Source organism: Panthera leo, chromosome C1 (assembly GCF_018350215.1).
Source record: "Panthera leo isolate Ple1 chromosome C1, P.leo_Ple1_pat1.1, whole genome shotgun sequence".
In the NCBI taxonomy this organism is placed as follows: Eukaryota; Metazoa; Chordata; class Mammalia; order Carnivora; family Felidae; genus Panthera; species Panthera leo.
This window is the reverse complement of record NC_056686.1, coordinates 195654937-195667305: the sequence shown is the minus strand read 5'-3', so window position 1 is coordinate 195667305 and position 12369 is coordinate 195654937. Positions and strand designations below refer to the sequence as shown.

The 12369-nt window shown below is 34.3% G+C and overlaps 1 protein-coding gene across 1 annotated transcript in view; it reads left to right on the top strand.

Moving 5' to 3' along the window:
* The window catches only part of ERBB4 (erb-b2 receptor tyrosine kinase 4), a 712433-nt gene that overhangs the window by 177229 nt on the left and 522835 nt on the right, over positions 1-12369 (top strand). The window contains exon 3 of the mRNA XM_042948704.1: positions 8212-8398. Within this exon, the coding sequence (XP_042804638.1) occupies positions 8212-8398 (187 nt within the window). The remainder of the gene's footprint in view (positions 1-8211; positions 8399-12369) is intronic.

The window sequence follows — 12369 nt, the reverse complement described above, 5'->3', positions numbered from 1 at the left end:
TAAATAATTTACCCAATAGAACACTACTAAATGCTAGATTAGGAACCTAGGTAGTTTATTAGTTTGCTAGGGTTGCCATAATAAAGTACCACAGATTGGGTGGCTTATGCAGAAATTTATTTTTTCATATTCCTAGAATCTTTAAATCTGAGATCAAGATGTAAGCAGGGTTGTTTTCTTCTGAGGCTTTTTTCATTGACTTGTACCTCACTGTTCTTATGTCTCTTCACACTGTCTTCTCTGTCTGTATGTCTGCCTAATTTCCTTTTCTTTTAAGGACACTGGTCATATTGGATTAAGGTCATCCCAATGACTTCATTTTAATTTAATTAACTTTCTAAGGACCCTACTCCAAATGTAGTCACATTCTGAGATACTGGGAATTAGGATTTCAACATATGGATTTTGAGGGACATAATTCAGCCCAGATGGGCAATCTGACTTGCATCCACACTTGTAGGCACTATATAGCACCAATGGTTTAATTAATAGATTTTAATATCAAATGTATGTTTTTGCATATTATTTACTATTCCTAAACTCTATAACATATTTGCAAATATTTGCATAATTACATTAACAATAATAATATGATGAAATTGTTTTTTGTAGATCTTCAACTTTTAAGCACTTAGGAGGTATTTGTCCGATTTTTCAGAAGATAAATTAAAGTTAAATAACTTGTGCAAGGTCAGTAAGTAATGGAGACAAAAGTTAAATTAATGCCTATCAGAGAGCAGCACCCAAATTTAATCGATGGAGTACATTGCCTTAAGAGGTTTGATTTTCCATGGAGGAGAATACTCACCACACATACAATGTATATAAAAGTTACAATGCTTTTAGTTCATGTGTAGCCTCAGTTGTATGAAAATGCTGACAACTAATACTTTCTTTTTGATTTAAGTTGTATCTATAATTAATCAAAGTTTAATTCAAAGGTCTCCAGATATTCTTACTAGTTTGCATTTATGCAGTGTATCTAATTCAGTTAAAATTCAATTCCCTAAATCACTGAAGCTTAATGTGTATGTCTGATGGGGAAAAAATGAATTCAATACTATATTTTAAATAGTTTTAAAGAGTGTTAAAATGGCAATTTGGAATTCAGGTTTAAAAATGTAAACCTATCTGTATAAATACATAGAAAGAAAAATATTTATTTATTTATTTATTTATTTATTTATTTATTTATTTATAGAAAGCGTGAGCAGGGGAGGGGTAAAGGAAGAGTGAGAGAGAGAGAGTCCCAAGCAGGCTCCACACTGTCAGTGTGGGGCTCAAACCTACGAACCATGAGATCATGACCTGAGCCAAAGTCAGATGCTTAACAAACTGAGTCACCCTGGTGCCTGTACATATATATTTTTTAAATTATAGATAAGGAAATTTTAATAGTACAGGTGTGTTTTTTTTTTTTATATAGAGACACTTAAAATTGAGATTTGTATATGATTATGTAAATGAATCTACAAAAGCTCCCTACTTAATTTGTGGAAACCAGTTCTAATGTAACAAGTCTACGATACAGGGATGAGGTCAGGAGATAAAGGACTATTTGGGAAGAGGGCCTATTAAAAACTTTATGGCCAGCTAAGACAGACATTAAAGGACAAAGTAAAAGATGATAACTTTGGGAGAGGTGAGTTAAGTTGTCCTCTTTTCAGTAGGATTAAGGTATTCACCGCTAGGGTTGTGAACTGCTTAAGGGGCCAGTGATGATGAATGAATGGCCGGTAGAGTCTTACAAAGTTAAGGATTGTAATAGCACTAGGACCCAAAAGTCTGCCTAGCAGTGGCTGAGGGTTAGCAGCTTTGCTGGGAAGAATTGGATCAGACTCCTGGCCTCTCAAGTACTATTTCATGCTGTGTAAAATGAGCATGGATTCCACTGTACCACAGTCAGGTACATGACATTTCGCATTATTCTATTTTACCGTATCTAATTGAATCAGACTTTGAGTCCCTGCATGCCAGAGTAGCATAATGATTGGAGTTTTAAGGCAATGGGGAAAACTGAAAACAAGACTCCAAAGCCAAATATGACATTGCGTCTGGAGATTTCACATGTGACTGAAGTATATGGTGAGTCCATCTTTACCTCTACATGCAGCAGGAATACGTCATGTTTGCTATTTGCTTGTTAAGTATTTTTCAGCAAATTTTTTAATATTGTGTCGTAGTTAAGAATGTTCCCTACCTTAGAATTCCCAGTCTTGTTGTAAGGGGCAGGGACATAAATTAATTGCCTAGGGAAACTTAATGGAAAGCCTTAGTGATAGAGAGGTTACAATTTGCTACTACATTTGTCACTGTCAGAGAACACATAAATTCTACAGTCATTACCAGATGAGGGGTCTTTCCTCCTCCTCTTCCCATAGTTCTTTGTTCCCCACTCTTCTCTGTGATATTATAGATTTAATTTCAAGTCCACTGATCATAAGTAATCACTGTTTTATTTGTGGATGTCTTGACTGATGGAATTTGTTAGTATTATATCTAATTGGGTATAAGTACATAAGACACTGGAGAAGAGGATAAGAATTCAGAGTTGTTTTGAGTTCCTACAGAAGGTCTTAACAAAAATAAATGAGTTTATTTTCAAAGGGATGCTTATATTAAAGAAAAATAGCTAACTTGGATTTGATGCATAACTTGAGTAGGAAAAAAAATCTAAGAAACAGAATGTTACACACATAGGCAAGGATATATTAATGCTTTTAATGTGAACAGCACTGTTCCTAAACACGGACTAAATATTGAGGAATGATGGGGCACCTGGGTGGCTCAGTTGCTCTTGATTTTGGTGCAGGTCATGATCTGGTGGTTCATGGGTTCAAGCCCCGCATCTGGCTCCGCACTGACAATGTGAAGCCTGCTTGGGATTCTCTCTCTCCCTCTGTCTCTCTGCCCCTCCCTGCTTGCATGTTCTCTCTCTCTCTCTCTCTGTCTCTCTCTCTTTCTCTCAAAATAAGTTAATAAACTTTAAAAAAATTTCAGGAGTCATGAGGAATCATTCAGGTATTCTGCAACCACTTAAATCTTAATGTAGATGAAGGAACATTTAAGAGCTATTCACTATTCTCTTTAAGGATTAAATTAAAACCCACTAAAATAAAAGAAAAAGGAAATTGTGTCAAATAAAAAAATAACAGTTGTTATAGGAATTGTGAAATGAAATAGAGATTGAAACATAATAGTTATTTTTTTCTTGAATGAACCGGGAGGTAAATGGAAAGTACAGTGAAGCTGCCCTATCTCTTCTAATTTTTGATTGAATGACACCCATTGAAAATCCTGGGAACTTTATTATTTCAGATTTCACATTTTTTTCTTCAAATATCTTATGGGAGAAACAGTAATAAATTTCTGTTCTTTAAAACAAACTGTATTTTTTCTTGGTTTATTGTTAATAGGATAATATGGGAAGTTGGCCAAATTTTTTTTCTTTTTCTTCTTCATTCTTGTGGTTTCCATCATCCAATGCCCTAAGCAGAACAAATTCTCCCTTGGGTTGGAAGAGTTTTGAAGCATTTAAGCCTTTAATGATCTTCAGTTATATTCACTTCTTGAACAAAGCAGCTGTAGAAGCATACATTGACAATGGAAATCAATCAGTTTTAGGCAGCAGAAACTTCCACCACAAGGAGAGAGATATGTCTTTAGGTGGGTACTCACTCTTCGGTTGACAAAATAGGCAGTTTCCTGGAACTAAATGTACTGAACCAGAACCAGAGTCAGGATTTTATTTTTGCTGGGGCGTTCTGATGATTTCTACTTACCACTGTGGTCCTTGGGCAAAAGTCATGATTATATTGTTCAAACATTGTTTTTTTATTAGGAGAAAGTTAGTAAAATCATTTTCAATGGAAAACAATATATAAAAAGACCTTAAGCATTGTTTTCTACTTTTCAGTTCCATTTCATTCAATAGCCATTATTGAATGTTGTTCAGTGCCAGAGTCTGTATTAAAGGTGATAATATAACATACACACAAACAGCTTAAGGAACCAGTTCTGTAATTTAGGAATACATTACAGATTGAAGAGGCAAGATATAAACACGATATAAAGGCTATATAACAAATAGATTAAAAGCAATGGTTCTTATGTAATAATGCTATAATAATTTTTATTTTCATATAAGATTGTCTACAGATAGTTTTGGCTATTATCAGAGATAATAATATTAGTAATAGATAGTATCTGTTGAACACTATTTGCCAGACACTTTCTTATATCATCTTAATCCTTATAAAATCTTTGTAATAGAGGTATTTCTATCTTTTATTTCAAGATGAAGAAACTGAGGCTCAGTGAGGGTAAACAATTTTAGCAAAATAACAACTTAGTAAGTTTGAAGGCAAGTAAGTGTGAAGTGTTTTGAGCCCAGCTTTGCTTGGCAGTTCAGCCCACATTTCTTACCATTATACTAAAAGTCTAGACTCAATTTCCAAGGAAGTTGGAGCTAATGGTGAATGTGTTAGGAAGAATGATCGATGCTATGACATGTTCTAGACAAAAGATTGACATTACATCCTCCATCCCCAGTGTTTATCTTTGTGCTATCATTGTGACTTAGACCACTTAATAATTATTACATACAAGTTAAAGGATAAAGTATTTTTATAATGAATGAAACAATTTTACTCTTTGGACCAAATGGTATTAGAAAATGTTTTTGATCTCTCTTCTAAGAACACAAAGGGATAAAAGTTCAACCGTTGGAACAGTGATTGAAGGAATATTTGTAAGGCTCTAGCTCTAAACTATCCCAGGCAAGTGCAACTTCAAACAAAAGTGGTATGCACACAATGCATGCAACTGTTTACTTTTCATCTCTTTTTTTTCTATTCCCCAAGCATTCATCTCTTTAAGCCAAAATGCTCAGTGTACTAGGGATGTGAGAGCAAGAGTGGCTTAGGGTTCCCAATCCAGTGCCAGACATGAATAGTTTCATGGGTTCCTTGCCCTTTCATCTCTACCTTTGCTTCATTATGAGTCTACTTTTCTAGGTAATCAGTGGTAGCAGGTTCATTCCTAACAATTGTGGGACCTGAGGTGAGAGTATAAATGAAGGCCTACACATTTTGTGTCGTTATTATTTATCATAAATCAAATAATTTTTATTAAAATATGACCTATCCTCCCACTTTGACAGAAATATCTTTATAATAACTTGGATGGACAGGTGAAATGTTAGAATTTTTGGACTCTTCAGGAGTATGATGGCATGGGGAGAGATAGACTCCATCCTTCAGCCACTCCTCCTTTAACTAGTTCTGTCCAGTATCACAGGAGACTTTGAACACAGTGAAAGGACACTTAACTCACACACCCAGCATCCATGCATTCTTTCCTCAAACATCTACACCTGGCCCACCCATCCTTGCTAGGTATATACACATTGATCTCACAGTCTGCTGACTGGGAGACAGAACTGGAAAGATGATATCACAGGCTCTTGATGTGGGCTTAGGGCAATTTGGGGATGAACTTCTGGGATCACAAGAATCTGGAGCATGTCTTCTCTAGAAGAAAGGAGCGCAGGTCCACATGGGTACTTCTCTGTAGACTTTGCCTGTTGGGGGCAGGGTGTGGGGTATGGCCAGAGAAGAGCCAGAGTCCTCAGCAAATATTTATTGGTTTCTCTCTATGTGTCTGTACTGTGGTCGCATGAGACATGAGTGAACAAATTGAAGTGCTTGCCCTTGCAGAGCTTATATTCTGAGAAAGGGAGAGATAGATTATAAATTACTAAATGTAGTAAGTGTATGCACTATATAGTACATTAGAACATGAAAAGTACTGTAGAGACAATAAAAATTAGAGCAGGAAAAGGTGGGAGAGTTGTCATGTTAAGTAGGTCAGTCAGCATTGGCTTCAGTTGAGAAGGTGAAATTTGAGAGGGAAAAAAAAACAAAAACTTGAAGGCATTGAGGAAATTAACCAAGAAGATAACAAAAGGGAGAGAAACTCAGGCCTTTAAGGTTATAGTGAGCACCTTGAAGTAGGACCACACTTGGCATGTTATAAGAACATGGAGACCAGCAAAACTGGAATGGTCTGAGCAAGGTAGAGAGTTAAAAAAAAAAAAGAAGTTATGAAAAGAAATGATGACCAGATCATATGGTGCTGCACTGTGCATCAGAACTATAATGATAGCCATAAAGGTATAATTTTAAATTTTTGTGTAGCCATAATAAAAACATAAAAAGGAAGGTTAAAATGAACTTTAACAATGCATTTTATATAACTCAATTTATCTCAAATGTTATCATTTCAACCTGTAATCTTTGAAACCAAGAGTACATTTTATACTTACCACACTTCTCAATTAATACCAGCTACGCTGCAATTGTTTGATAACCAGATGTGTCTAGTTGTTGCTACACTGTGAAGAAAAGATAGATTTTGACTCATCATTGAAAGAATTTTGTCTGTTACTTTGAGTGACTTGGGAGATGGTTCAGGTTTTTAAGAATTGAAGTGTCATGATTTGATTTGTGTTTAAAAAATGATCAGGTCAGGGGCGCCTGGGTGGCTCAGTTGGTTAGGCGACCGACTTCAGCTCAGGTCATGATCTCACAGTTCGTGAGTTTGAGCCCCGTGTCAGGCTCTGTGCTGACAGCTCAGAGCCTGAAGCCTACTTCAGATTCTGCGTCTCCCCTATCTTTACCCCTCCCCTGCTCATGCTCTGTGTCTCTCTGTCTCTCAATAATAAACATTAAAAAAATGATCAGGTCCAGCCTTAATTGAGAATGCATGATAAGGGATAAAAAATAGAGACAGGGAGACCTATTGCAGTAATCTTGATAAGGAACAATCATGGCTGAGATGAAAACAGTGGCTGACATAAGAAGTGGTTGAACCTCTGATCATTTTAAAGGTACAACAAATAGGATAGATTGCATTTGGTGTGTGAGAGGGGAGTCAAGAATGACCCCAAGACTTTGGCCTAAATAATAGGAAGGATGGATTGACTGAAATGAGAAAGACTGCTGGAGGATGGAAGCAAGGAAGATGGGTGTTCAGATTTGGATAGGTGTATCTAGGAAGTCTATGAGGCATTCAGGTGAAGATGTGGGGTATGAAGTTAGATTTGAGTCTGGAGTTTAGCAGACAGGTTAGAGGCAAAAGTTTGGAGATCATCCAACTTGAAAGTAGATAAAGTCACCAAGGGAATGAGAGAGGATAGATAAGATAAGAGGTCTAAACTGACATGAAATTGATATTAAAATAACATCAAACAGGAGTGCCTAGGTGGCTCAGTTGGTCAAGCATCCAGCTCTTGGTTTCATCTCGGGTCATGATCTCATGGTTCGTTAGTTTGAACCCCACATTGGGCTATGTCATGACAGCTCAGAGCCTGCTTGGGATTCTCTCTCTCTCCCCCTGCCCCTCCCTTGATTGCTCTCTCTCTCTTAAAAGAAATAAAGTTATTTTTTAAAATAACATCTTCAAACATTTTACCACTTTTGTATATTTATTTTTTTAAATCTTATTGCATATGTTCATAACTGTCATGATCTTGTTTATTTTACTGAAAAACTGTAACTTTAGATGAAGCCTGAAGGCTGTATTTTGTGACATTTTTTGCTTTAAAAAGGTGTTACAATCCTTCCAGTCATTAGCTTATATTATATTAAACAGTAGACAATAAAAATAAAAATTGTAGTTGTAATTAAATTAGAGACCATTATCAGTCTTTAAAACGTATTTTTCATATATGGGTTTCCCAGAGATGTATATTTGATAACTATAGCATTAAGCACCAATAAGGTTTAAAATCTGTCCCGTAGTCTACAAACTAATGCAGCTTTGTTTTATTTGTGATAAGCTCATTAATATGCTTTTTTTTTTTTTTTATAAAAAGTTAGGTTGATGGCTAAGTATTCTTACCGAACTTTAGTCTTTCAAAGAATGAGATATTTATTCCTTAAATTATATTCAAATTCTAGGTAGGAAGAATGTCTCATCAAAAATATCCATTATTTTACTGTAAACACACTTTGGACTTTTCTAAGCCTCTGCGATCTGTGATCTTATATTATCCAAGTAATTATTTACGATATAATGTGGAAATTAGTGTATTAAATTAAAAACTAAAAAGTAGAATTGAATAACTCATTTTAATCTAAATGACAACATAAACATACTGACAAATAATCTCTAATTTTTTAACAAAAGGAATTGTTTGTGTCTTTTCAGTCTATTCGAGAAGTTACAGGCTACGTGTTAGTGGCTCTTAATCAGTTTCGCTACCTGCCTCTGGAGAATTTACGCATTATCCGTGGAACAAAACTTTATGAGGATCGATATGCCTTGGCAGTATTTTTAAACTACAGAAAAGATGGGAACTTTGGACTTCAAGAACTTGGACTAAAGAACTTGACAGGTAAGGAAAATATACAAAATTTCAAATATGCTTTCATTATCAATATAATGCAATAGGCATGCACATATGTGTGTATGGTTACTGTAGTATGTGTTATATTCAGGAACACTATAAAGGACTTAAATATCTACTACTTACTCATTTTATGGGAAATAATGCCTTGTGATGCCCTTGCTTTTATTTACAGGTATTGTAAGTGCAGTCTGAAGGATACCATAATACTGTATCTCAGCTGAACAGAAGTACATACTAAGGAAATGCTCAGTGACTGAAAACTGAGATAGGAAGCAGGTTTAAGAATGCTATGTTTGGTGGTCTCAGGTGAACAGTGGACCATATCATCAAATCTCTGTAATAAATAACACCATAACCCTCACTCTCGTTGGAGCTCAGTAAATATACAGCCTTTATATCTATCTCCACTCTTCTAGTTTTTTTGCACAATCCCTTAATTTTTGGAAAACATAGCTAATTTATTAATTTAATTTTGACTTATCTTATTCAGTAACTCACTAAATGCCATTAGAAATTGTTTCTTAGAATGCTTAAATTTCATCAGTTATTTACCCCCAGCCCAAGACAGGAAAAAGGTAATTGTTAACAACCTAAAATTATCATCCTGCTCCAAAAAACAAACAAAACAAAACAGAAAAAACACTTTGTAGGAATTTATTTTGTAAGCTGGTTCTCACAATCCTGCAGATATCTTTTCAGTCTATGTAGTTCATAGTTCACAAAGGCTATGGTAGGATGTTTGGAACAAGGTTTCTAATCATGAATTTTGCTATTCGTGCCTATAAACAAGTAGTGCTAATTAGTAACTATCATTTCATAGTGGGATAAAGGAGTTTAAACTATGAATTTAACCTAAACTAATATCATATATATTTTTCATCAAAATATGTAATGATTTTATGTGTTTTTGAGGCCACTCAGTGGTAATGTTTCTTGATATTAAGATATTTAAATTAAAATTGCCTTCAAATACTAAATAAAAATAAGATTGATATTTTCAGGTTACTAAAATTATTTGTTTTGTTCATTGACAGTGGTTATAAATATATAATTTTAAGTTAGAAATAGCTTCATAGTTGGCCAAACATGTGAACTAAATTTGGATATTTTGGATGAAGAAAGGAAGACTGATTATATAACTTATTTTGATCATGATTGCTATAGAATTGATGACATAATGGTAAATGCAAATTATTCAGAATTTATAGAATCCTTCATTAACATTTTACTTTTTTATTCTTTCCTTTCAAATATAGTTTTCTTACTGAAGAGCAGAGTTTTTGGCTAAATTGCTACTTGCATGGAAATAATGATAGGAAGAAGAATTTTAGAAATGCAATGGATAGAGAAAAAATGATTAAAGTAGGAATCTAAAAATAATATGATCTGGTTAAAACTTTCATAGGAAGAATTATAGTTTATTAAATGATTTTTCCTCTATTTACATTAAAGAAAGAAATGAAAATATTTTAAACATTTTATAGTACATGAATTATGTTATTCTATAATATGTTCTATTGGAACAATCTTTGCATACAGAAAATCAGTCTTTAAAGAGCTTTCTCCTTGGGATGCCTGGTTAGCTCAGTTGGTTAAGTGCCTGACTCTTGGTTTCAGCTCAAGTCATGATCTCACAGTTTCTGAGTTCAAGCCCTGCGTGGGACTCTGTGCTGACAGCGCAGAGCCGGCTTGGGATTCTCTCTCTCCCTCCCTCTCTGCCCCTCCCCCGTTCATGCTCACTCACTCTCTCAAAATAAATAAACTTAAAAAGAAATAAGGAGCTCTCCTACTTATTATTAATTTAACATTAGTACTACTAAAATGTGTTTTAAGTTATTCAATCAAAATTATGCCACACTTAAACATACTTTATTTATTGAGCTCACACTGTGATTGCTTATGATTATGACAGTTAGTTTATGTCATACCAAAACACAACACTGTTATTTCAAGAACATTATTCCCTATTCTGCCGTAAAGTCTTATAATACTTTTGGTGTGTGCATTAGCAGAAATGAGTAAATAATAAGTGGCTAAGAGAATGAGTTGATTGTTTAGGAAAAAAAATAATGTATTTGTTCAAGAGTTATTATTCATTTCTTTTTGAATATGAAGAAAAGTTCAATATAATAAATGGTGGAAAATTTAGACAATTTGGAAATATTCCAGGCATATTATATATTTATTAGGTGGCTGAGAATTACATTTGAACATCAGTCTAGAATCACTGATCTTACTGTATGTAATTGGGTCAATAGTGTAACTCCAATTTTGAAAATCAGAAGTCACTCAGTAAGCATGATTCTGTTTGTGTAAGAATATATGAGGAAGGATTGAAGACACCTAACTGTTCATATAAACAGGAATTGGGGAAGAAATGTGCTCTTTAGCAGTATCTTAAAGAGCTAAGTGTTCTAGGTAACCAGCAAACATTGCAGTTGACTTCAGATAAGATTGTTTTGTGTTTTGGAAAGGTATTTGTTTTATCTTATTTGTTTATATGCTATACAAAGCAAGCTGACAAAAATTAAAAACAATTTAAGTGTTATATTAAGTGTAGGGCTAGAGGGCTGGCCTTAATTTTAGGCTTATCTTATGTAATATGAAGGTAAATAGAGAACATGCTGATTAGTCAGATATCTCATTATTTAATTGCCCTACTGAATTAAAATTTTATCCCAGTCTTTTTTGTTTGTTTACACTGTTTATTTTTGAGAAAGAAAGACAGTAGGTGAGCGGGGGAGGGGCAAAGAGAGGAGACACAGAATCCAAAGCAGGCTTCAGGTTCTGAGCTGTCAGCACAGAGCCTGATGCAGAGGTCAAACTCATGATCCTTGAAATCATGGCTTGAGCTGAAGTTGGACGCTTAACTGACTGAGCCACCCATGTGCCTCTAAAATTTTAACTCAGTTCTTAAAGCACCAACTGCTCCTCAGCATCACCTGGGTACAATTACAAATGCACATTTTTGGGCCTTACCTGAGACCTAATGCATCAGAAAGTCTTGTGGTGGAGCCCATCAATATGTGTTTTAAGCATCTTTTCAATGATTCTAATGACCACAAAAGTTGGAGAAACACTGTTCTAATTAAATGTATGTTACCAAGAGATGGTAGTATAATGTCTAGTTAACCTCTTTACACTTACTTTCTAAATAATTTTAATTTACTTATCATCCCCTAGAGAATGGGACAGAGAACAGATAAGTCTGTGCTTTAATGTTGGAAAATACTCCTTTGGTTGTGGTGAGAATGGAAAGAACATACTAGGAACCTGGATGGAAACATGGGTATGAAAGAGCTCAGAGAGAGGAAGATGCTGGGAATAAATTTTCTTCTGTATTGCCATTTGGCAACTTTGCATAATGGTAAACTGTTACAGGGACAATAATAATCATGGTGAATTTTCTTTTTAAGCACTTTCAACAAGATAAATAACAAATACTAGTTGTGGGAATAGGAAGTATGCAGTGTTGTGACAAAGAATTTTGAGGTTAAGATTTCAAAGCTTTTGTATATGTATATATACGTATGTATGTATATGTATATATGTATGTATGTATATGTATATACATATGTATGTATATGTATATACATATGTATATATACATATATATACATATGTATGTGTGTGTGTGTGTGTGTGTATATATATATGTGTGTATATATATATATATATATAATTTTTGTTTCTCCTGAAATCTTTTTGCAGTGTTGACCTTGGAATAATACACCTTTATTATTTATTACAGTTGTCTCCTTCAAACTATCTTTGTGTAAAATGGATATTCAGTTAACATGAGGACTGTCATATATAAGGGTTAATGGTTGGATGCCACTTAACACATACATAAATTAACTTTGACCTTACACATTCTTATTAATTAGCTTGATGTTTGCCAAAAGCTATTCTTTGGACTATAAACATGACTATAGATCTTACTTAGATACTTTCAT